The sequence below is a fragment of the Biomphalaria glabrata genome, chromosome 3 (assembly GCF_947242115.1).
Source record: "Biomphalaria glabrata chromosome 3, xgBioGlab47.1, whole genome shotgun sequence".
Taxonomy (NCBI): Eukaryota; Metazoa; Mollusca; class Gastropoda; family Planorbidae; genus Biomphalaria; species Biomphalaria glabrata.
This window is the reverse complement of record NC_074713.1, coordinates 27,096,827-27,124,320: the sequence shown is the minus strand read 5'-3', so window position 1 is coordinate 27,124,320 and position 27,494 is coordinate 27,096,827. Positions and strand designations below refer to the sequence as shown.

The 27,494-nt window shown below is 38.2% G+C and overlaps 1 protein-coding gene across 8 annotated transcripts in view; it reads right to left on the bottom strand.

Annotated features, from left to right (window-relative positions):
- The window catches only part of LOC106056956 (homeobox protein Meis1-like), a 336,165-nt gene that overhangs the window by 190,394 nt on the left and 118,277 nt on the right, over positions 1–27,494 (bottom strand). For all 8 annotated transcript variants that reach the window (XM_056024290.1, XM_056024287.1, XM_056024293.1 and 5 more), the window contains 4 exons: positions 23,133–23,280; positions 18,387–18,437; positions 8,555–8,605; positions 5,705–5,932 (listed from right to left, as the gene is read on the bottom strand). In XM_056024290.1, coding sequence (XP_055880265.1) covers positions 5,705–5,932; positions 8,555–8,605; positions 18,387–18,437; positions 23,133–23,280 — 478 coding nt within the window. The remainder of the gene's footprint in view (positions 1–5,704; positions 5,933–8,554; positions 8,606–18,386; positions 18,438–23,132; positions 23,281–27,494) is intronic.

Here is a 27,494-nt window from a genome sequence, read left to right as displayed (position 1 = left end):
CGGAAATGCACAGACCTTTGGTTCCGTTGAAGAAGTAGGCTGCTGGAGAGACAGCGTGTTAGAATATTGAAACAAAAACACTACCAGGCGTACGACAAACACAAACATGATACACAAACATGATACACAAACATGATACACAAACATGATACACAAACATGATACACAAACAAAATACAAATCCTTCCATGAAATAGAACAATGAAATCAATCATGTGAACGTGAGTAGTATTTTGTTCTTCCTATGGTACCACTTTGGCGCCAAAACACGCCGGTCTTGACTTTCAGATAACTAAAATCTAATATAGTCTACCAATCGACATTCACATTTTCATTTCGACTCCCTCTCTCTCTCTCTCTCTCTCTCGCTCTCTCTCTCTGTCTGTTTCAGTGAGGGTAAGTTTTTGCAGTCTCTTCTCTTTCTCTGTTCATGAGACGTTTTGCCCTCCGCCCCTGAAGAGACTTTTGTCTCTACTGCTCCCCCCCAAAAAAATAAATACATCAAGTGTCACACACTGTCACAGTTACCAGAGAGAGTGAGTTAAAGTGACTTGTGAATTATTCAACTCCCAGAACTCCATTCTTTTTCCCACTTTGGTGTCAACCCAAAATTTTTGGCGCCTTCTGCTTCCGCGTTTATTTTCCTCACTCCCTGTCTATCCAACCGCCCTGGGGCGCCATATGTGTAGCTATTATAATGTAGTAACTTCCCGCCCCCACTTTCCATCGTATTCCAACCTTTTAAAAGGTTTTATTTTGATTTGAATTGTTGTTTTTTTTCATTTACAGTTTTTGACTCTTTTTGTTGACTATGCCAACTGTGCACTTATTGTTCGCTATGTCACTAGAGTAAGAGCACGCACAAGTATTGGATCAATCTTATAGTGAACTCATCATTAGTACATCTTCTTCTTTTTATGTTGGAGGGTTCAGCTCAGTAATCCTATATCTGAGATTAACCGCGCAGTGGTTTCCAGGTCAAGTTTTAAAAGCTTATAAAGCTCCCTCACTCTGTCTATCTGGTACAATGTTTCCCTCACTCTGTCTATCTGGTACAATGTTTCCCTCACTCTGTCTATCTGGTACAATGTTTCCCTCACTCTGTCTATCTGGTACAATGTTTCCCTCACTCTGTCTATCTGGTACAATGTTTCCCTCACTCTGTCTATCTGGTACAATGTTTCCCTCACTCTGTCTATCTGGTACAATGTTTCCCTCACTCTGTCTATCTGGTACAATGTTTCCCTCACTCTGTCTATCTGGTACAATGTTTCCCTCACTCTGTCTATCTGGTACAATGTTTCCCTCACTCTGTCTATCTGGTACAATGTTTTCCTCACTCTGTCTATCTGGTACAATGTTTCCCTCACTCTGTCTATCTGGTACAATGTTTCCCTCACTCTGTCTATCTGGTACAATGTTTCCCTCACTCTGTCTATCTGGTACAATGTTTCCCTCACTCTGTCTATCTGGTACAATGTTTCCCTCACTCTGTCTATCTGGTACAATGTTTCCCTCACTCTGTCTATCTGGTACAATGTTTCCCTCACTCTGTCTATCTGGTACAATGTTTCCCTCACTCTGTCTATCTGGTACAATGTTTCCCTCACTCTGTCTATCTGGTACAATGTTTGTTTACATCTTATTTCTCCCACTTCCGAATTTTTTTTAAATTATTACTCTGAGAATCGAACTAGGTTCCTTCGACTCTAAAATACAATGAGTTACCACTAAGCAACAGTTAAAACTATTAATTGTTATATATACAAATGCATTGTGCCCTAAAGCGACCATGGATTAATAAAGTAAGCAACAAACCGATTAATTAATTAACTAGTTGTATTTAATTCATATAGTTTGATATTGATTAAGGGAAATAAATATTACAGTGTTGGTAGATATGATTATAAATGTATAGTTCTTTCCCTAATATACGCTTTGTTTTTAAAAATAGTATTTTTCTTGTTCCTGTATCGAGGGGTTTCGAAAGTGCGACAGGGATGGCTTTTGTTTTCTTTCTTCCCCTGACTGCAATTGTAAACTAGGGCCGTTTTTTAGCAGGAATACGGTAAGTATTAAATATTTGTATTCGCAATATAATAATGGTATATTGGACTTAAACGAATACGATACTAACCCAATTCGCAAATTAAAAAAAACCCAGACGTTAAAAAGAATTGCCTGCACGAAAGTCAAGCAAGAAACTAATGGACTTTATATTTGTTTAAGTTGTTTTTTTTTTGTTTTTTTTCGTGTTATTTTGACGAGTCAGTTAACCCTTGCAAGACCAAGAGGTTTTTTTGGCGGTGACCTAATTTTTCGAAATAACAAATTAGATTAATATTGCTACTGATGCCCTCGGAGGTGATCGATGCGCCAGCGAATTTTGTGAGTGGATTTTTTTTTTTTGTCGTTGGATGTAGCTGTTGTTTTAAGACTGTGCGGTTGTTGCTGGTGGGCCGGGTGGGTGGGGGAGGTTACGGTTGTGGCTAGTTGTTCCGTAAGTGCACATGAACGGACATTGCCAGAAACGGCGTCATCCGGGAAGTGTGCGCTTTCAAGACACAAAGACTATTCGGTGACTTGGGGAGGAGACGGACCGTCGAATACATGTAAACATTTGAAAGAGAGGGAGAAACGGAGAGAGAGAGAGAGTGAAATAGAGAGAGAGTGAGAGAAAAAGAGAGAAAGTGGAAAAAGAGGGAGAGTGAAAGAGAGAGAGATTGAGAGAGAGAGAGAGAGAGAGGAAAGAGGAACAAAACAAAGGACATGAGAGAGAAAGAACGCATTTAAAAGTGCTACAAGTGATGATCTTTAAGAAAACGACACTCAGCAAATGTTCAACTTTACAAATGCTACACTTTGGGCTGGATTATAGAACCTTAAAAATGCTACACTTTAGGAGGCGCAACAGTGCTTTGAGAAAGCTACCTTTTAGGAAGAGGCATAACAATATCTTAATACTATTACTCAGTAGTAGCTACAGTACTTTAAGGATGCTACACTTAAGGCGGGAGTACATTACTTTAAAAATGCTTCACTTGAGGCGGGAGTACAGTACTTTAAGAATGCTACAATCATATGCCAACACGTTTTTCGACAAATGGAACTGGCAATGTAATAACTCTTGTGTTCCCTCGGGAAGAAGAAGAAAAAAAAAAGAGGGGAGGAGGGGGGCAGGAGAGAATTCACCAAATTATTGGAACCGGACAAAGGCACAACCGGGCGTCAGACTGACCAGACACATTAGCATCGGACGATGGTCATTGATTTGATGGAGTGAGGGAGACAACAAAAAAAGGTTTCTACACGGAACCAAAAGTCAAAGTTGTTCTTGTAGTTCTGAAAACGAGTCTGTCTGTGTTAGAATATTGCTAGTCAGGGCCGGTCCTGTTGCTAGTCAGGGCCGGTCCTGTAGCTAGCCAGGGCCGGTCCTGTTGCTAGTCAGGGCCGGTCCTGTAGCTAGTCAGGGCCGGTCCTGTAGCTAGTCAGGGCCGGTCCTGTTGCTAGTCAGGGCCGGTCCTGTAGCTAGTCAGGACCGGTCTTGTTGCTCGTCTCTCGATCAAGTGAACATCGTAAGGGCATACTGTTGAAGGTTAATATTTTCAAAAGAAAGTTAAGAATGTGTGACTAAAAAAATTGTATCTTTTATTCATAACAGACAGAGGTTGGGTGCTGTCTTAACCATTAGAAACGTGAGACCTCTTAAAGCGGAAGTCCAGAAAAAAGAAAATACAATCAGTGTAAACATGACACATTTGTGGACACGTACACACATACCGAGCGTGTTGGTTTTTGTAGGTGAGTCGAGAGTGGCTTCGCTTTTTGTTCTTCATCGCTATTGCTGTGCTTGTAATTATTATTATTATTATTATTATTATTATCTGGCACTTTCATATTCAAGGATAGTTAAAGGAAAACAAAATTCCTTGTCATCTTTCTTTACAATGTCGAATGAAGATTTGTCATTATATATTATTTATACTAGAGTCCACCTGGCCACGATCACGGACATAAAGAGAACTAGAACAATCAAATGATGAACTGCCAAAGACAATTTTGTGTTTCTATGATCTGATGAAATTGGAATCCTTCACTACAACTGGACACCTTTCCAAACTTGGTTGGCTACTTATGTGCTAGAGTCCCATCTCCAGGTTTGACCATGTCTAGAGGTTCAAACCAAACGCGTTTTAATTTTTTTTTTTTGTTTTTTTTGTTTTGGTTTTGAAAAGAACGCATGCGCAGTGAATGAAAACTTGAAATTCAAAGACATACTAAGGGATTAAAAAAAAAAAAAGGACAAGCACTAGCCAAACACACCAGGTCGATATTTTCTTCTCTACATCCATTATGGCCCATGTTGACGTCAAATACCGGTCACTTCACGCCGGACACGTGACCATTTAAGTGAATAAGCCGATGACTAAAAAAAAAAAACCCAATGAGCGATTTTGGATGGACACAAGGTCTGTGCAGACAGTGGAGGGTGGAGGGGCGGGATGGATGGAAGTAGAAGGCCAGGGGACACGATGGGAAGGAGCCGGCCTGGATTTGATGTCTGATTGATTAGAAATCAATACATCAGTGACAGCTGCGCGCCACCAGCGCCCCTTCTTTTCTTTTTTTATTTTATCCGCCTACAATCCCTCCTCTCTCTTCTATGAGCGGCTGGATTCTATGTTATAATTAGCAGTCTTGGAAAAATCATTACGCCGAGTTAGGGTGGAGGTACATGGGCGGAGGGTGCTGTTAAGTTTTTCGGGTGGAATTGATAATGGCGGATGCGATGGTGGGTGAAGGATAAAAGGGCGATTTACAAAGGGGCGAGAAGGGCGGGAAATGGACACAAGGCAGATGAACTGATAGCTATTTGGTAATAACATGCTTTTTATTCATAAAAAAATAAATAAATAATATGGCTTTATTAAGTAGTTGTAATTTAAACAAATCATGAATTGTTTCCCCTAGAAATTTTTATAATATAGTTTACGAGTATCTGCATATTTTTGACATAATAAAATTTAAACAAAAATAGCATTGACCTCGGCAATCAATGTTGAAATTTCACTTTATTTTCTTGCATGATGATGACGATGATGCAATGAGAGTTTCATTAGCACTTGAGCTACGGACGTGACTGACAGACAACGCAAACACAATATTGGCACCACCCCCCCCCCCCCCGCCAGGAAATTGAAAAAGAAATGTGGACAAGTGTGGTGTTTATGTCCAATACGTTGGAAGAACTTCACAGTAACGACTGGTGGCTTTCTGAGGTCAGAAGCGGAAATGTAGATGGTAATCTAGAAGTCATCTCCTCCCCAACTGACTTTACGCAACTACACAGCCCAGAGAAGCTTCTCTTCTCTCTGTCTGTGTGTGTGTGTGTGTGAAATGCTTGTTATGACCAGGTGCCCTCAGAAACCTTTGACTTCATGCAGCACTATCATAATCTCTAGCAATAAATAATGCAAGCAAGTCAAACCGCCCTTCTGTATGTCTCACCGCCCTCCACCCCCTCCCCTTTTTTTTTCTAATAACAATGCATCCTCCTCTCCCCATCCATCCCGCCCGCCTAACCGCCCGCCCAATCGTTAACTTTTGCTCAAACTTTACATACATTCATGACCCCCCTTATGCACTTTGTTTTGTGGGGTGGGGCGGTTAAAGGAGGCTTTTAAGAGCAAGACCTGGGCATTACCTTTCTCTCCAGCTTGGCGCATTCCATTTTGACCTGATGGTCCCGGCTATTGTCCGAGTGTTGGTCAATAGCGTCTAATGACGTGGTTGTCGATGTTTTGGATGGCGCCGAGGTGGGCGTGGCGGACGATCCGGCGCCCTCCCTGTCATCAATGACTAGATCGATGGGCATCTTCCCCTTGAGGCAGGAGATGTATCTGTGGCAGAAGTTATCACACAGCTCGTGCACCTGAGGATAACAATAGATGGAGATAAAGGGTTGAACTGTCACTTCCGCTCCACAAGAGAACATTGCGAATAAAAGATGTGTTAATAAGAGGATTTGAACAAGGGGATTTCCAGATATATGCAAATTAGATGCATACATGTCCGTAGTTCCCAACCTTGTACAACCCTGGTGTCATATATATAGAGAGAGATTGGGCTTCGCCAAGTGAAATTGGGGAAGAATAAAAAAAAAAGGTCACACGTCACGGGTAGCACCTCAAACAATTCCTCGTCCAATGGAACCGATCTTTTGCGACTTGACGGTCAGAAGTTACGAGGGACCGGATAGTACCGCTGGGGCATGGACCTAAATGGCCCGCAGGATGTGGTCTGGGAACAACTGAGACATGTCATTACACAATTTTAGATGAAGTTAAGCCTTTTATAAGAGTAGCCACCGTTGGGTAAAATGGTCGTTTAGCGAGCCACTTGTACATGACTTGTGGAAAGCTGAAGTCGGATGTCCAGTTCATTATACCTTTGGTGACACAACCCCGACCTTAGCTTTAATAATCTTGTAAGTTAAATAGGTCTAACTAATGAAAGCAGTTTTGAATTATTCATCATTGTTGATGTGGAAATGGGGCTAACTGCAGTATTTTTGTTGAACTCTATTGATTAACACTTTTCCTGCATTTTTCTTCCAGACATCGCAAGAGGAGACAATTACGTCCCTTTATCGTTTACCTCTATCCTATCTAGAAGACATTTTTTGTTTTTAAATTTTAATTTAGCTAAAATATTGATGTGATAAAGGAAGTGGGTGGGTGTGGGGGGGGGGGGAGCAGGGGCTCCGCCATGTGAAATCAAAGAATAAAAAAAAATTTGGTGGATTAGTGAGAAAAAGGGGGGAACTGTAAACTTAAGTCGTGGGGAGAGGGCGGGGGGTCGAAACACTGAGTTAGCAAACATTAAAACCTTCCAGCAGACGAAAGACATTCCAGCGTTGCCCCAGAGCCAGGTCTCAATCTACAGACACGTTTCTTAGATGTGTGCCAGTGTGTGTGTTTGACAGTGTGTGTATGTGTTATTGTGCATATGTTGTATGTGCACGTGGGACGCTAGATAAAAGTTTGTTGTTTTTTTCCTTTTATTCTATTATTGTATATAAACATTTTTTTTAATTTACGTGAAAATTCAAGTAAGAAAAAAAAAACTTAATTTTTCAGACGCGGTTATTTATTTGATGATAAAACTATTGAAAACTGTTGGTGATAATGTGAGTCTATTTATAGCACAGGGGAAGTCACTATGAACGTGAAATTACATTTGGGGGAAAAAAAGCATGATTAATGGTAACAATAATGTTAAAAAAAAAGTTAAATCCTAATACATTGCTAGTAATTAGGTCACAACATTGGTCTATGGTTGGTGAGGTACTTCTAACAATAATACCATGAACTTGTAAAGAAGTTCCAGGCTGATATTTTAAAATAATGTTTCAGACTAAGGTTTCCTTATATAATCCATAATATCAGAAGACAGAATCCAAGGATTAAACAAAAAAGTAATTTTTAAGGATTAATATAATTTTTTTTTTTTTTTTTTTTTGGTTCAAATCTAGTATAAGACAGATAAAGATAGAGCAAGTGCGATGGGGGGGGGGGGGGAGTTGCTCTATTATCTCTTGATAATTTAGTTGTTATCAATCTAGCTTGACCTATTTCAACAGTCTGTGTTTGATGACAGACACATTCTCTATGACAAAAAAAAACAAAACACTTTCTGAAGGTGGGGGGTGGGGTGGTCCCTTGGTCCAGGTAGACGACGAGGAGCCGGGGGGGGGGGATCTCTGACACAGTTCTACATAAAATAAAAGTCAGACAAACACACAGCAGCAGACTTTTATCAATCATTGACGTCACAATACAGACCAGAGATAGCTGTAAGAAACCTTTCTGCTATGAAGACCAAAAAAAAAAGGGGGGGGGGAGGGGTATGAAATGTTTTAATTCACCCACCCCAACCACATCCAGCATATTTTATCAAGAAACCCCCCCCCTTCTCTTTTTTGCACCCCCTACAACGTCAATATGTTTAGGCCTATAGATTGTTCTATTATCTAAATAGTAAAAAACAAACTGTCTAGATCTACAATTGTTTGCTTAATAAATAACGAGAGAGGGGGGGAGGCGAATCTCTTTTCATAATAAGATATAGGAGAGACAAAAAAAAGAGGGGGGAGGAGGCTCTAAACAAAAATGTTGTCTACAATAGGCATTGTTAGATCACTCTCGAGTTTCATGTTCATATTATGATAAGCTCTAGACTAAGTGGCGGGCAGGGTCCGTTGGAATTGGAGGGATGGGGTGCCCTCCAGAGTGTTTACATAATGATATCTTTCCGGCTATTTTTCTAAAGCCAATGCGATATCCACCTAGTGGACCTAGTGGACCTAACTTCATAATAGGCCCTCCCATTTTTTTTATCAACGATTTAACTTTATAATTAGATGCACTCTCCTATAAAGAACTTTTTGATTGAAACTCAACATCTGATTTAAGATCAAGGTCTGTCGTAACCACTGAGGTAAGGTCAAGGTCCGTCGTAACTTTTAGGGTTTGAGATCCAGCATCTCTCTCACCTTTTCTAGCTCCAATAAATGAAACCTCAGCACCTGTATAGCTTGTATCATCTGCAAAAGAAAAAAAAAAGATTATATTATTATAAACAGCAACTTGACTAGATCGTAGGTTAGAAACTGGACTACATTAGTAGACCTACATGGTTTTATAAATAGTTAGATACTGGACTGATATAGGATGACCTACACTAGAGAAATGACCATAGTGTTAACTACAGAGATAAAAGCAGAGACCGTCATTTATTGGACGTTCTAAAATGTCACGTGATTCGCCTCCATTACCCTGACACCAAAAGTGAACGCCATTATTTGTGGCGATGTCCAGCACTGTCCGATGTAGCATCCTAGTGCTTTCTAGACGAAACACAAATGTCACGCTAACCCGCTTGGCCCTCACACGAGATCTATTCGAGCTTCCAATCTGTAAATTATGATTTCATTTCCCCCCGAAATGTGACTTTGTTTTGGCTAGCATTTAACCTAACCGAATTTTGTTGTTACCGTGTGCGCATGTGTTAGCATCCCAAGTACTTTGTATGAGAGGTCAGAGGTCAGGCGTAGACCTCAACTGTTAGTTGACAAGTCACTTGCATGACATTGACATGAGTTACACTGCTGTCGGTCCAGTCAGCTAGTGGAAGAGTTATACGAAGGCCTTAAATATGCAATATGGCATTTTTTAACTTTTATAAATCCGGAGCGCGAGATCAAGATTATATGAATAATTTTTTTAAAAATCCCACTAATGAATCTATTCTTGGTTGTCTACAATGTGCATAAATATAATAAAATTGGTGTGGCTGAAATAGAGCATGTTCTTGCCCATGGGTGTTAACTTTTTGCAAATCTTCTGGCACAAAAAAAAAATAATTAAAATCACAATTACGAACAGCAGACGGTTAACACTGAAGGAAACGTTGACTCATTTTTAAGTCGTAACTGCAAAGAGTTTCAACATAAACACACAAACACACACAGATACACACATGCACTCACATAACTATTTTTTTTATTAAGTCACATGGCTACTGGTCATGTGGTTTTTGCTTCGGCTAGTCCGTCCGTAGGTTCTCCGAGGACTGTGGGAAATGTCTCAATACAAGTAGTTGAACGATTTCAATAAGTTGATTACTTGGTGGCGGTATTTTAAATGTTCTTGGTGGCCTGATTCTAATATAAATATTTTTCTTGTATTTAGATTGTTTTGTTTATATACAACAAAATGAGAGGAATAAGGGCAATACTTATAGAAAATAAAAGTATTCCTAGAGGTTTTAGGTGATATTGAGATCTGTGCATTGTTGGCATGTTAATCATTTTCCCTCATTTTTAAAGATGATTACATCCAAGCCCTAGACTCTCGCGAGCGAGCGAGCAAGGTTCGAACGCGGCAGCACCGAGACGATAGCTCAGAGCACGACCAGGCAGCCATCTGCGAGATCTAGCCATTTTTTCAAAGTATCATGTCATTAAAAGCCTAAATCTGCTAATTGTTGGCATAAGCCGATTCCCATAAAATGGTGGGAATGTTATTGAAACATTAATAACAATATTGCATACCTACAAAATAGCGGTAAATACATTTCAATTACTATTTGTTATAGAGGTGATTTTATAAATTTTAATGTGTCTTAAATTAGTATTTTAATAAAATATAGTGCTTATAAGTGGCAATGGTATGAATATGAACAGGTTTAAATTGTAGTTAAATATTGACAAATATATATATTTACATTCTATATTATAAAAACTAAACTGTGCTCCGAAAGGATTTATCAGTGATAAGTTGATCTCGCCCTAATGGTCTGCTCAATTGGTGTTGATTATAAACATAGGATTATATTTATTTTCGTTTTATCAAACTATTACATTTTTTAAAATTCTGCACACAATAATTAAAATTTGGATCAGCTTGTTTTGTTAATTCATGTATTTATTTATTTAAAAAAAGCGATTGGTTCACAATTAATGACAGCGCAGCAGTAAATGTGTAACTCCGCCCTCTTGATGACAGAAAATCATTTTGGGGTTAAACTATCAACTAATCCCTGAGTAGGATAAATGTTTTGTGAATCAAACACCTCGTTTGAAATGTGTTTTAACTGCAAGGAGTCAGCGTACAAATAACATGAGCAGATTGTGGAGACAGACCAGCTCGTCAGCGTACAAATAACATTAGCAGATTGTGGAGACAGACCAGCTACTTAGAGTTAATTCATGTCCCCTAGAGACATTAAGGAGATGGACAGGAGGTAGTCAAACCCTCACACGCTTAGCGACAGTATAGAGATCTAACCTAGTTTAACCTTATGACGCTTAGCGACAGTATATAGACCTAGCCTAGTTTAACCTTATGACGCTTAGCGACAGTATATAGACCTAGACTAGTTTAACCTTATGACGCTTAGCGACAGTATATACACCTAGCCTAGTTTAACCCTATGACGCTTAGCGACAGTATATAGATCTAGCCTAGTTTAATCCTATGACGCTTAGCGACATTAAATAGATGTTGCCTAGTCAAACCCTCTAACCATTAGCGATATTAAATAGATCTAGCCTAGTTGAACCCTCTAACGCTTAGCGACATTAAATAGAGATCTAGCCTAGTTTATCCCACAAATTCTTAGCTACATTAAGTAGATCTAGATGTAGTTAAACTCTCTACCGCTTAACAACATGAAGTGTCTCTAGATTCTATTTAACCCTTTCATGCCAAACGAAATAGGATCCCTTATCGCCTAATAGATAAAGCAGATCTAGAGTTAACTTTATTTACAAACTTCTGGCGATATGAAGTAAATGTAATTTAATCCACTAAAACCAAAGATGGTGATTAACTCAAGTCTAGCGACAAAAAGATGGTGATTAACTCATTAAAGTCTAGCGACATAAAAATGGTTATTAACTCATTAATGCCTAGCGACAAAAAGTTGGTGATTAACTCATTTAGCCTACCATCACACACACACACATGAATTGTACGACAAACGTTCCAGTTGATTGAACACGTACTATAGATATATAAGTATAGCGAGGAGGAGAGGAAAGGTGTTTGGTTTCAATCTTAACACTTAAATTTCCATTGGTTCCCATTATATAAAATCTTATTTTACAGTGTATGATTGTCACAGATTGTGAGTTACGAAATTATAATCTAAACTGTGATATAACGTGATGCCATTAGATCCGTTAAGAGATGTTGACATTTCTTTTTGTATAAATTGCTTAACCAGGACATGGTACTTTGTCTGAGAGTTCTTCATTTAGAGTTTTTATTTTTATTTTCTTCACACCACGTTAAACAAATAAACATTTAAAAATAAATAATCTAAAACAAAAAATGGAGGGAAATAAAATAAGACCTCTCACTGTGCTGTAAATTTTCTCGCGCTTTTAATGAATGCGCATTCTCTGAGTGCTGTCTCAAATAGACGTCGCCATACATTCGACTTAATCAAAGTCTTGACAGATAGCCACGCTTTTGGTAGAATGAGAAATCCTGACTAAAGAATTAGGCCGCGACAAAACAAGAACTCTACTTAGTCCGTACAGTTGTCACGCAGAATTTTAAAAAATCAACACTCCCCTCGATCGTGCCATTTTTTAAATCAACACTCCCCGCAATCGTTGTATTTACTTAGGAAAGCATCCCTCAAAAAGAAAAAGCCACTTAAGGAGACATATCAGCCAATGTTACCCATTAAAGATGATTAAGCCATATATATCTTTGTTAAGAGGAATTCATTAACATTAAAGTCTAAATTTACACTTGTCAGCACGGCGAGTCACGCAGTTGTTATCTACCGAGTCTTCTAGAGCTGCAGTTGGGGCACTTTAGCACTAGAGCAATAACAAAACTGATATTTGACAGCAAATAGAAATTATAGTTGCCCATATTAAATTCCAGGGCAATTAGAAATATTCTGAATATCACTTGTGGTAAATAGTAGGAATAATACTTCAATTTGTATGGTTATTAGCAATACTAAAACTTCCTATAATTTATCCAACATTCTATTGAAATTATATGCCATTATCTTTTGGTCAGAATAAAACTATGTTCCATATATATCGTGCATAGTGTGGTGATTGTATTTCAAAACATACCAGTTAGCTGATGATGATATGACATTTGTAATAGTTTGCTTTAGATAATGATTACATTTTACATTCTATAATGATTATATTTTACATTATATAATGATTATATTTTACGTTCTATAATGATTATATTTCTTATATTGTTATTTTATGTTAGATTACGATTTAATTTCATTTTATCTTACATCAAATTGTGAGTGTATTTCATTTGGTTTACTTTAGGTTATGATTTGATTAGATTAGATTATAATGATATTTCTTACATTCTATTTTAGATTATGATATTTCTTATATTGTATCTTATATAGATGAAAACCTTTTTCCTGTGACTTCATGTCCTACTTCCAAGTTCATCCAATGTTTTATATCAGATTTGTTAACGTGAGTGTCCTTTGTAATACAGCTTCCATAACCTCAGGTTATAATTGTGATGAAGTTATTAAACCAAGAGATTCACTTTAGTGTCTCTTATTAGCAAGTAAAGTTCTAGATTGTTATGTCTAGCTCTAAGAAACATCTGATTGGCTATTGAAAATGAAATTCATTCCTTCACATTCCAATGTACGCTGAAAGTCTCTGATTTTATTTTCATTTGTAAAGTTCTCTGTTCTATTACTTTAGGCTTTCACCTCGTTTTGAAACCATTTTAATTCTGCACGTTTCAACCAGATCTGAAACACACTTACCACACCAGCGGACATGATGATAATAATAATAATAATAATTATAACAATAATAATAATTCTTTCCCTTATTACTTGGTAAACTTTTTTTTGTTGACTTAGTCTTTGGGTAATATTTAAAATGCGTTTGGTACAACTTTGACTTTGGCCTACCCTGCGTGTGTAAGTGGATTCAGTTCTAGTCTAAAAATACTTTCCTTCACTGGTTAGAAATCTGGTCAAAGGTCAGTGCTGTGTCAGAACTGACCACATATCTTATCACTAAATCTCCAGCCATTTTTTGATTAAAACGAAAGTAACCAGAAGACACAAGAAGAGGGAGAGGCGGGAAAAGGGGGGGGGGCATAGATAAACTGGGCGCTCAGCACCCTGGCTAGGGTGCGCTATGAAAAAAAAAAAGAGCGAATAAGTTTAGGAGCGAACAGGTGCAAGCTAATGACGAATGTTACTCACGTCTGGAACTGACCGCCAACACAGGACTGAAGCATCATGGGATAAAGAAGTGGGCCCCATTAAACGGAACGTTACGGAACAGTCGGGTAGGCGCCAGGGACGGTAATTCGTAACCAAACATCCTGAAATGTTAATTGTTGTAGACAACTTTTTCTTTCAGCTTTATTTGCCCTTGCATTTCTATAAATGTTATGCCCACGTTAAATACACTTGAGTCAGTAGTTGGATTCAAACTGTCATGATATTAAGCGATTTAAAGGATGGGAGAGATGCTTCTAAGTCAGTAGCGTAGCGAGGTGTTGGCCCGGGTTCAAGAATATAAGCCTCCCTCCTCACCTTGTAAGAAACTATCAGAGTGAATGGAAACTAAAATCTAAGTCTTCCTGTACAATATTTCAATGTAATTAATGCATGGGGCCGGTTTTGGGCATAGGCAAACTAGGCAACCGCCTAGGGTTTCCGATTGGTGGGGGTCTCGCAAAGGACGCAAATAAAAAAAAAATTTGTAGAGAAGAAATAGCGAAAAATGGGACGAGTATTATTGTTTTAAATAAATTGCTTTTTTTTTTCGTTATTTATCTTTCATTTTTCTATTCCGTTTGAGGTCAACACATTTACTTCACCTAGGGCCTCTAATTATCTAAAGAAAACTAGGAAACTCCTTCCGCTATGTCGGTGGTGTTGTTTAAATGTGCCATAAGCTGTCAAAAACAAACAAACAAGTTTGAATCTATAGGGTATATTATTGCGATGTTATTACTCCAAGACTTATCAAGCAGCTGGTTGTGAATGTAGGTCGTCTATGAAAATGTCGCTCACGTCTGCCAGGAGTGGAAAATATTGTTACTAGAATGTTGCTACTCTTGGCACCGTGACATTATCAGGGGAACGAAATGTTTGAAATGTGCTCACAGAGCGTGGTCTGGAATGACCAACGCTCGCACACAAGGTCATCCTCCGTAGGAGGTCAGTCTATAATTGACCACTAGGGGAGAAGAAAGACGGGGGGAGATGCGCAAAGCTGAAAGCCATCATAAGCGTCTGAAACTCCTCAGCAGTAACTATTCTCTCCCCTCCCCTCCCTCCTCCAAGTTCAGCGCCCTGAGAGACTTCCACTATCACTCTTTATTGAACTTCTTGTGAGGTAACAGTGGACACCGTTTATCATTTTCTGCACCGGGAGGGCAGGTGCACCCCACTGCGCCTAGGCACTGCTCTCGCAGCGGGTGCTAGTAATTATCACCTATAGTAGCAGGGAGTGAGTAGATATAGGGCGCAGAATGGCGAGAGGGGCGCCATAATGTAACGACCCACTTTTTTTTACTTTTTTTAAAAACAAAATTTTTCACATTAAAAATACATTAGACGTCTTGGATTCCCCCATCGGCCTGTACACTCTCTCTCTCTCTCTCTCACTCTCTCTCTCACTCACTCTCTCTCTCTCTCTCACTCACGCACCCAATCTACTCTCCCTCCCTCTGACTCCTCTCCTCCTTAATGTCTTCCTGACAGTGTCGGCCCTAATTAGCCAGGATGTGTCAGACTGGGTGCCAAGTGATACGAGGTGTAAGTAGCGCCCTATGCTGCTGTACTAATTGCTACAGCTGATGCTACGAGAGAAAACAATAAAGTGGGAGGGGTGTAGATGGTGCTAGCAAGGAACAAATCTCGGCAGTCTTCCTCTAGACAATCTGTTTTGGTAACGAGAATTTCTCCTGATAAAGAGTTTTTCATTTCTTTTGATTTTGTACTCTCCCTATCAATTTGTTCATAATAAATTATAAATCAAAAAGTAACTTCCTTCTCATTAAGTAGCATTAGCTGGGATATAGTCAATGGGTTGAGAATGAGCTACCACAGAGAATGTCCTGATTCCGTGTGTATTATGTTCAGACTGTCTCTGTTACCGACTTCAAGTCATAGCTATTGGGGTTGCATTTTAAGTTATTTGTTATACTCACTATTCACAAATAATTATTATTTAAGTTCACTATATTGTTTTTAACAATATATTATCAAAAATATGATAAACTTGTCAATTATCCAGCCCGTAGGTATACTTATTTGTTTTATAGGCTAATAAAGAAACAAATAAATATTGGCTAGAGGTTTTTCTTTAATCGACTTTTCATTGGTTGTTTTAAACTAAGCTCGCTTACGAATTTATTAAACAAAAAACAACACCAGACTTAGAGACATACAAACACTAAAACAACAAACAATCGCGAAAACACGCAGGAAAACATGCTAACAAACACGCGAAACAAACAAACACAAACTGACTCTAGACTGTATATTTTATTTCTAGAGAGATGGTAAGACAGCATTAAAGAATGGACGGGCCTGTCGTTGATAGAGATTCTATTCAAGGCAAGACAGAGAGGAATGGAAAAAGACGGATCATGTGTGGTGCCCCTTACGGACATACTACGGAACAGGTGAAGGCCACGTTGAAGGGAGAAATCTCAACACTAAATGACTCGGTCCATAAAGACTCGGTCCATAAAGACTCGGTCCAATAAAAAATTTTTTTTATAAACAATCCCAACAGTTGTTCCAATTGTCTAACTCTACTAGTTGACATATACTGAAAACTAAAGTTTCCCTCCCCCCCCCCCTTTTGCGATTTATAGGACAGAAGATGTAAAGACACTTGTTACTATGGCGGAGGTTGACAGGGGTGTCATGGGGCCAGCACAACTACCAACAGCCTTTATTTTCCCCAAACTCATGTCATTCGACTAGGGTGGACTCAGGGGCGTACGAAAAATCCCGAAATTAAAAACCCCAGTCTACATCGATGTAAGATTAAGTCCCAGACCTATGTAGATACTAAGTAAGGAGAAAGAAGAAACCGCTGGCTTCTAACATTCCTTTCTCTTGTCTTTAAACATTCCCTTCTCTTGTCTTTAAACATTCCTTTCTCCTGTATTTAAACATTCTCTTCTCTTGTCTTTAAACATTCTCTTCTCTTGTCTTTAAACATTCTCTTCTCTTGTCTTTAAACATTCTCTTCTCTTGTCTTTAAACAATTTCCTTTTTTGATCCTATGGAAGGCACGAAAAAGGCCCTCTAGATGGGGCATTTAAGACCCAGGAGAGAAGCACACAAATGACGCCCCTTTTCTTCCTTCTCCTATTCTCTCTATCTCTCTCTTTTTTTTTTTTTTTGGCCTCAAAAGAGGCGCCTCTGATTTCGTAGCCGTGGACTTTGGCTGCTTGCTAGAATGAAGATCGGGTCAGAGGCTTGGAAATATTTTTTTGTCCCTTTAAAAGGTCGGGCCCTTAATGTGTTTGGCAGCGCCAAGGCCAAAATAAAGATTGATGCCAAATTAGTTGAAGGCTGTCTTTGTGAGCGAGTGTGTGTATGTGTGTGTGCGTGTCTGCTCAGTTTGTCCAGGTCCGATGGCTTGTAATGACTGCAGACGTCACCCTGGAAATATTTTCTTTCTTTCTTTTCTTCTCCCGTGCTAAGTTTTAATTTCCCGCGCATGTGAAAATAAAATAATCACACGGGGAAAGGAAAAAATGGAAAAGGGAGGGGGGTGGGGAGAGGTTTGATCAGAAGCCCATCTGGATGTTTGAACGAATTAACGTTTGAAAATTACGAGTTTTACTGATTAGAGATGTTACGAGATTTGTCACGGATGTGAACTGAAAGTGATAGGGTAGGAGGGGGAGGAATCAGCGCGCAGTGTGTAGCAAAACATCATGGAGGCATACATCAAGATGTTTCATTAAGACAGCAGTCATCATCAGTTTTACAATGGAACTATTGGCTCACAATGGAACTATTGGCTCACAATGTAACTATTCTGTGTTCATTTTATAAGAAAAGTGGAATTTTCCTACAAAGTTAATAATTTATATCTTCACTTAATATAAAACTAACAATTTACATACTGGTATTCTTTTTATTTAATAGTAATAATTGATATATTCATTTAATCTTTAAAAAAATGTGTATATTCTTTTTATTTTATAATAGTAGCAGTTTATGTATTCATTGTATCGACAATACAAAACGTTTGTATAAACTTTGTATTTATATAAAAACAAACTATATATACATATATATTTTCATGTGAAAATAACTTCGTGTAAATTTGTTTTCATTTCAAATAAACAGAATCTAGTCTTGGGTTCTTAGCTCTCAAATTGTTTCATATGAATTGTTACTATCACTGCTACATCGTTTAGGGAAAATATGTATAGAATTCAATTAATATTCAAAATAGTATAGACCAAAATTATTTAGAGTTTTTTAAAGTCAAAATAAAGTCGATTGCCTGTTGGACGGAAGGGTACTCACAACTACTTACCCTATTAAGTCGCGTTCCTTATAAGCTACAAAGTTGTTTTTTAAATGCTCCTACCACAATCTGGGACAAACGTGTTCTATAATTAGTCAATTATTGTGCAAAAAAATGTTTTTTAAAACAATAATGGTGAAAAAAGGGGGTGATGAAGGAAAAACATGACAATAAAATATGAATGTAAACCTAAACCCTAATCCTAACCCTGATATTGTCAGGAAGTAGGTATCCCGTGGACAGTGCTAACAGAGATGAACGAAACTCTAGAGCTACTCACCAAGCTGTCCAACTCATGGTTGGCTGAAAATAATGGCTTTTCTGAGCGTGCCTGCAAATTAAAAAAAAATCTCAATTTAGAAAAACCAATTAAAAAACTACTATAAACTACTGTAAAATAAAGTATCTAATTCTATCTACAAATATATGCATAAATCTGTTTTTCTGTCTTTCTGTGTGTATGTATGCAAATAATAAAAAAATTAATATCCAATATTCTTAAGAATGTTTTTGTTATTTACATAGGATTTATATTTTCAACATCCTAATGTTATATGGCAGTCTTAGGGATCCAATCCTTACACACGTTCAACTCATTACAACGAACTAACTAGAACACACACGTTCAACTCATTACAACGAACTAACTAGAACACACACGTTCCCAACACAGATCGCACACACACACACACAAGATGAGAAATTGGGGTAGGCTCATTTTGACTTTTATTACTGTACTATCTACATGTCGACCTTTTGACTGAATCAGATCAATATATCGATCTCCAGTGTATCGATAGTGGAGTGTCCAGGGAGTAGAGTATTAAGTTTCGACTTCTTTCAATTCGTTTAGGAGTTATCTCTGACTTGAAATAAACTGAACAAAAGTAGCCACAATGCTGGGACCCAATACACTATGAGCGTTCGGTTAGAAATAAAGAGAGAGAGAGAGAGAGAGAGAGGGTAATATTTTGGTAGAGTTGGCGTAGAAGTCACATCGGAATGGTTCAGCCATCAATCTTTGTTACGGCTGGATGGGACAGACAAGATGGCTGGATGGGACAGACAAGATGGCTGGACCCAAGACATGACAAAAACATAAATTTTAATTTAAGCCCAACCAAAAAAAAACCCCAACTAAACTAAAGATGGCTTTTAGAACGTTCGTAGGCTGAGAGAAACGGAGGGAACCAAACAAAAAAAAAAGAATGTTGGAGAGTAAGATAAGAGTCAGAGTAAAAAAAGAGAGATAATAAGATAGTAATTAGAAAGGCGTGAGATAGAATTAAAAGGAAACATGTTGGAAGAATAGGGTTCAAATCTCTACTTCTAGGTGTGATAAAACAAGTCTGACATCATTTTTGACATTTCTACTGTAGGACATTTCTACTGTAGGTCATTTCTACTGTAGGACATTTTGCTGTAGGTCATTTCTACTGTAGGACATTTTGCTGTAGGTCATTTCTACTGTAGGACATTTTGCTGTAGGTCATTTCTACTGTAGGACATTTTGCTCTATGACATTTCTACTGTAGGACATTTTGCTGTAGGTCGTTTCTACTGTAGGACATTTTGCTGTAGGTCCTTACGATGTTGCTCCTTCCAATATAGATGTTTCTATTGTAGGGTCATTGTGTAGGTATTTCTACGGTAGGACTACTGGCATGGTCTTAGGTTATACGTTTCACTACGCTAGTTATGAATATCATTTTGTTGTATATCATTTTATTCTCGTTATATTGTATTGTTCGTCAACAATTACACATCTTAGTGTCAACAGGTTTAAACTGACAATGAATACTAGAATTGAAAATGGGTCAACCCAACCAGTTGACCTCACTTAGGGAAGTATCCCTGGAGCGAGAACGTTAGTTCTATGGAACAGTTTCATGACATTTTCTTTTTTTTTGTTTCCAAGTTTGATCTAATTACCTTAAAATTTCATTATCCAATTTTGATTCGGTCGAACGTGGAGTAAATTGCGTCAACAGTTCTTAGACAAATAAAGATGTTAAGAACAAGGTTAGAGAAACATCAGGCAGCCAGTGCGGCATTAAATCCTAGGAGGGAGAGGAGAATTGAGGTACATGATCCTTTGCACATCCTCTTTTTCTTTATACCACTTACTCATTCCCTCACTCACTCCATCTCTCTGTGTTGTTATCTCTTTATCTCTCTGTCCCCTAACTATCTCTCTCTCTCTCTCTCTCTCTCTCCCTCCCTCCCTCCTTCTCTCATGGCATTTTCCCTCAGCGTGTTATGACAGTAAACAAATGTAGCAATCATGAAAGAGGTTGCGCCGAGCGAGACTGCAATGTCCTGTTGAAGGGAGGGGAGTCGTGGACTAGTGAGGCTTAGAGGAGATAGACGCAAAGGAGGCAAGGAGGGGGCTCGGGACAGAAAGACGGAATGAAATAACATTAAATAATTCGCGTTCTTTGCAAAAAATTGAAAAAATTCCATTTTTTTTAAATAATCTGACTTGGACATAGACGCCCCAATGGTATCAAGACGTTTGTTACTCTCTGAGACACTTCGCTTTATTCATCAATCTTTTCGCAACTATTTCTTTTTTCCACCATTGTTTTGGTTTCAAGTTAAACTTGGAAAGGAGGAGGAGGGGGGAGTTAAAAAAATATCAGGAGGATAATGAAGAGGCGAATGGAATTTAATTTTTGTTTTGTTCTGTCGGCGTTTCTCTTACGTCTAAGAGAACTTAATTGAATCCATTGAATCCTCAATCTGAAAAGCGGGTCACTGGCCATTATTTTGTAAGGCGCTAAGTAGAGTGTGTGTGTGTGTGGGGGGGCGTTATTTCTCCCAACAAATTTATTTCAATCGAGGCCCTTTTGCCCACTATGTCTTCTTTCTCATTCTGGCACTTTGTGATACATTCTGTACAGTGTGTTGATCAATTGTGCTTATAGTGTGATGTTTTCGAAATTCTATTCAAGGTTAGTGTGTGTGTGTGTGTGTGCTTCTGTGTGAGTGTGTGAGAGTGCTGCTAACTGTGCGTTAAGTCGACTTAATCGTTGCATATTTCAAGGCTTGTGACAGGGCTATGTTGTAGATAATTGACCACAATTATACGACTCAAGTGGAAGATAAGATAAGATAAGATGTGAAACATTTAGTCTTGCTTAAATCTCTCCTTAAATGACAGGAGAGACAAAGATACAATTATATTAAATGAATAACAAACTTTATTGTTAAAATTTTTCTAGTTACAATTAGATAATATAAAACAAAATTCAACCTAACAAATTATTTCATGACGTAATCAAATCATATTTTATACGGCATACTGCTAGACTACACATTTTCTTCTATACATTTTCTATCTATAAGTCAATAAATGAGCTCACTGTGATAAAGATCTAAATTATTTATTTCAATACTTTTTAAAAATCCATAAATAGCAAGCTTTCTTTGGTACATCTGGTATACAGACTACGGATAAACGAAACAATTTGTGCACATTTTTTCTTTAGTTGTATAAAATCAAATTAAAAATCAAAATGCGAATAACATCACCGAGAAAACACATTTGTTAAAAGATGCACATGCACTATAGTGTGAGAGGGCCTACTGCGATCAGAATGTTTATTTACTCAGAAATACTAATGATTTTTTTCCAACAAAAAACTAAAACCAGATCCGGTGCTTAGTTTTTGAATTATTTGTCCCCGCCCCCTCCCTTCGTCTCTCAGTGTTGATGTCGTATGGTCTGCTGGGCACGTTCTCGTTGCCATGGTAACGCCGCCATTCCATTTCTTCACTTTACTGTTAATAAACAGTGTTAAGATGAAATGCATGCTCACACACACACACACAAGCACACACACACACAACAACCACACACACATAATTTTCTTTGCCAAGAGTATTGAATGGAAGTTGCACTTCGAGTCTTGAAAAGAGAGAGAGAGAGAGAGAAAGAGAGAGAGAGAGAGAGAAAGAGAGAGAGAGAGAGAAAGAGAGAGAGAGAGAGAGAGAGAGAGAAGGAGGAGAGTTGTGGGATAACTTAATGCACAAAGTGGGTCTCTTCCTTTTATACATTTTCTTTTTATTTCGACACCCTTTTTTTTCCTCTCCTTATTATCACTGGCGTGTGTAATTTGTTCAAGTGCTGTCTCTGGTTGTAGACCGGCCGACTAACCGGCTTGCAATAGAATTTTGTTTCAAATGTAGATTGCAATAGAAACTAGAACACACTCACATACATATACTTCACACACATATACTGTTACTGTTTCACACACATATACTGTTACTGTTTCACACACATATACTGTTACTGTTTCACACACATAGTTACACTGTTTAAGAAACACAAACATATACAAATGATTTATAAACCATGATTTCAAATCAAAAGAAAGGTTTCCATCCTTTTTTATAAAGTTTATATCAAGTCTGTCTGTCTGGATAAAATCTTCTACATTGTATTTCTCCCACTTCCCATTCTCGGATCAAGTTGAAACTTTGCACAATTATTTATTGTTGATGACAACACACGAATCAATAAAAAAAAAATCAAACCAATTAGTTAATCAATTAGTCATAATTCAATCATTTAGTTTTATATACAAAATGTACTAAGCTAAGGGGAGATAAGCCTGGTCTAGAGAATTAAATCGTTAGTTAAAAGTTTTAAACAATTGACCTTTTAGATTAAAATCCTGTGAATGTCGTGGGTTTGTACCCATGCTTGCCAATTTTTTTTTTTAATTTTATTTTACTTTTCAATGACAAATTTAATTTTTTTTTTTAATTATTTGAGCACAAAGTAGTAATTGATTTATATGTTACTTTTTTTGTGTTGTTGTTTTTCCTAATTTAAAAAAAGAATCATACACATACACACAGTTGCACATAGAAGACCAAAAGCTCGTGGCCACGTATCAGGTCTCAACTAAATAGAAGAATACCATTGGTGAAACTGTCTACAGGTTGAGATGTTCTATAACGAATGGTCTAGACTAGACCATCTAACCACAACAAATGACCAGTGTCCAGTACTTACTAGAACTTGCTTGCTGAAGACTGCGATGTCCTCGTTGAAGGAATCCGATGAGCAGACGTCACCCCCTGTGACCCCAGGCTCCCTGGGCGTGCACGTGGCGAGCTCACACTTTTCAAATATCAACGCCAGGAGCGGGAACAGCGGGTGCCTGCAAGTGGAAAGTGAAACATAAGATTTTGGAAATGTCGTTGAGAAATATCAAAAGTGAGACAGAAATGATAAGAGGATATAATAATATAACGTAACGTAGTGGTAGTGGCGCAGTGTATTGTAGTGGCGCAGTGTATTGTAGTGGCGCAGTGTACTGTAGTGGCGCAGTGTATTATAGTGTGTTCTTAAAGTGGAATCTGTGGCTGAGTGACATGAAATGCTTAGCTACCTAGCGAGGAAGCTCGAATTCAAATCCCTACTTGAGCTGAGGTGTATTTGCTGAGCGCCTAAAGTCAGCATGGAATACTTCTCCCAAATAACCCCTCCCACTATTGGTCTACAAAAGAGTTTGAACCAGAGTGCAGTGAGCATGCTAGACCATGCTAGACCATGAAAAGTTGTTTCACATCTAACCCTTCAAAAAGAAAACAAGGTTACAAAGACAGTTGGTGTGGAAACACAAACTCAAAATCGGCCCCGAAATGGTCCACCCATGTAGAAAAAAAAGACAGGTTTCAATATTTTCAGAAGAATATCGGTATTAAATTCTATCAGAAGTGTTCCACTCAGGCAGGTAAAAAGGCAGGTATCAATATTCTCAGAAAGAATATCATAATGAAGTTCTATCAAAGGCAAATGACAGAGAAGAATGGAGAAAGGAGGTTGGCAGATCCTGTGTGGTGCCCCAGCGGTCCAGCAGACCAAAGGATAGGTGAAAGTGAAAGTGAAGTTAAATACAAACCTGGCCTACTTGATGTCTTATAATGAGTATCTAATTGATCTAATTGTTTTGTAAAGGGTCAATCTCTTATTCAAAGCCTCAAGAAGAAAAACATTTCCGTAAAAAAAATAATTAAAAAATTCCTTTAGTTTTATGTTCCATGCTACTATTGTATTTATGCAGTTCACGTGATAATATGAAAAACAACTTTTTAATTGTTGTTTTAAATTATGCCCAACGTATTTGCATAGTAAATAGATTTTTTCTCTTTTTAAAAAAAAAAAGTAACTTACATAACTTAGTAATACAATTGTAAATAGACGGACAGATGGACAGACAGGCCACACAAAATTAATAGCGTCTTTTCCCCTTTTGGGGGCCGCTAATAATCTAAATAATCTATATTAGATCTACATGACATATTATTATCCTGAGCGATTCTTACACTATACGATAAAAAGAAGCTTAGATCTATTTTTGTTTCATCTTTTACATTTTAAAAATATAGAGAACAATGAATTATTACACCCGCAGAAATTTTAAGATAAATTTATTGATAAGAATACAGAGTGAACTTTTGGTAATGTGCTACTTTCAAGTATATAGTTTTTAAAAAATTGCAAACATCAAGGGATGTTTAACAATAGTATAGAGTCTAGAATCAATATCTTCAAAACATAGACATCTAGATCTTCAAAACGTAGACATCTAGATCTTCAAAACGTAGACATCTAGATCTTCAAAACGTAGACATCTAGATCTTCAAAACGTAGACATCTAGGTCTTCAAAAGACATCTAGATCTAGTAGAGGCTTTGTTGTCCTTGTTATTCACGCTGTATCTAACCAAAAAATTCTCAAACCCAAATGCCGGAAATATGTAATTGATAAGACATGCGTCATGTCCAACTTTTTTTTTTTTTTTTTCCAAACTCGCCCAGTGACTTAGAGCAGACGAGCATTTTGGAACTTATAGCAGGTCAGTTTAAACGAAACGACAAATGGTTACAGTATTTATCAAGGGCTCGTGGTTTCTGCGTTGATGGGGGCTCCCTCTCTCTTTCTCTCTATCTCATTCTCTCTTTCCCTAATTGTTTACACCTCACATTTCTTTAGGCTCTGTCCCTCTATTTCACACATTACTCACAACTTTTCCTCTTTGACTTCCCCACACTTTCTCCCTCTCTCAAAGTGTCTCTTCCCCCCTCTCTTATTCTCTCTTAGGTTCATTCTCTTATTAATCTTTCCATACGGTTACTCTTATCTTCCCCACTATCTGTGTGTGTACGTATGCACTATGCATGTGTGTAGCGCATTGTATATTTTGTTTTCTAAATAAACACACACACACACACACACAACAAAAACAAAAACAAAACCCCCAAACAATAGAGCTATGTTTTCAGTACTGCAAGATTGGGGATCAATTGAAAAAAACAAATGTGGAGTGGGGTGGGGGAGGTCCACAGCGGGAAGTGTCAATACCTGGAGAGAGAACGCTGCAGACGTAAGGCTCTGGATGCAGATTTGGTGCGGATTGAACGGTAGACGGGAACAATACGTTCAAAATGAGGAACCTAATCACATTTAATACCCCCCCTTTTTTTTCTCCACTCACCCTCCTAGCAAGCCTACACGAAAAAAAAAAGGGGGGGGGGGGTCTTTTTGCATCTGTTGATTCGATACCCATCCCCATAGTCCTCCCCTCCTGTCATTGCCATTTTCAGTGGATTTAAAGTCGTGTGAGCGATTTGTTGTTGTTTGTTTTTGTTTTTTTTTGCTGTTTTTGTTTGTTCGTTTGTTTGTTTGTGTTTGTTTGTACTCGTAAACATATCTCGTTCATTTTATCGAAACCTAAAAAAAAAAACGGGGCGCCATACGGAGTCGGGTGCCCTTTTGAATAAGTTGCATCTCACACCTGCTGCTTACTATTAGTAATTGTTTCCAAACAAAAGCGGGAGATTGGAAAGCTGGGGGAGACCACGTGACGGAAGTGGGACGCAGTTCCGTTTTCTCTGTCAAACCAATCTATAAATACACGTACAACAGTAGTTTACAAAACCATTATTGTCTACAGCAGTGATGCCCAAAATACGGCCCGCGGGCCACATCCGGCCCTCGATGCTGTTCTATCCGGCCCGCCGAAACTTCAGCACTACTGTAGAAAATCCCCTTTTCATAAAAAAAGGCTGAAAAATGAAACTTTTCCTACGTTAGGGCCCCCACTATTAATTTTTAACACTTGTACGTATCTGAAATGGGACTCTGAATGTAGAATCAAGCAGAGAAAGTGAACGGATAACTCTGAATGTAGAATCAAGCAGGGAAAGTGAACGGATCTTTACTTTTTTTTTGTGGAACATGATAATAAGCCAATATATTTAATTTATAAAGACATTGTGGCTGTTTAAACAATATTTATAACTCATAAGCAAACAAATATGGCGGCATTCATGGTTTGAACCGCGAATAAAAGGTTGCTAAACTACGCCTAGAGCTTGGAGGATCTAAGGGATCATTAACAAAAAAGAGACAAGAATATGAGTTGGTGGTAAAACTAGCTACAAAGTTGTTCACATTTTAAGTAGAGAAATGAAGCCATTTTTCGGTGCGTAAAAAAAAAAGATAAACTTCCAATGTCTCTTTAATTATTTGTAAGTTTCTTATCAAATAGTTTCAGATCGATTTCATTTCGTTTTTTGTAACTTTTCGGTCGTGTGGCCCGCGATACGAGTGTTGGAAATTAAAATGGCCCGCTGGTCGAATTGGGTTGGGCATCACTGGTCTACAGCATGGGATAACTACCACCACAACACGCTGATACTCACGTTTATTGTTTTCTAGTTTCATCGTTAGGCCGATGGATTTTTCTTTAAAAAATCACATGGTGCTAGTTAACGCCCTCAAAACGCCCCTGGTGGCGGATGTTATCTTTTTTGTTTTCTTCCCATAGTGTACGTGGCGCCCCCTACGTAAACTATTCATAGCGTAAAAACAAACACCTCCCCCCTCCCTCAATTGTCTATCCACAATGGTGAAATTAAAATAATTGTCACCAGGGAGCGCTAATGATTCAAAACGGTTTCGTGTGTGTGTTTGTGTATGAATTATTAACGGAATGTATTTAGCTTCTTGCACACCAGGGCGCATTACACAATGAGGCAGACCTCACTTCTGGAGGTTCACTTCTGGAGGTTAAAAAAAAAACCAATATGAAATATACATTGAACGTTCGATGAGAGGAAACAAAAAAAAAAAGGGGGGGGGGAGAAGTTGTAAAGGAAATGGGGCGTTTCGCTATGTGAGAGGTGGGTGCAAGATGGTATGCCCCCCCCCCCACACACACGTGTATACATACCCTGACACTTACACACTTGGCTGTGCAGACGGAACTGCGCTGTAGTGTGATTAATAATTTCTTAATTCATCATTTGTTCAACACTGGTAGGCGCCAAATGTTCTGGCAGACGATGGGCGGCTATTGTTAGGGCG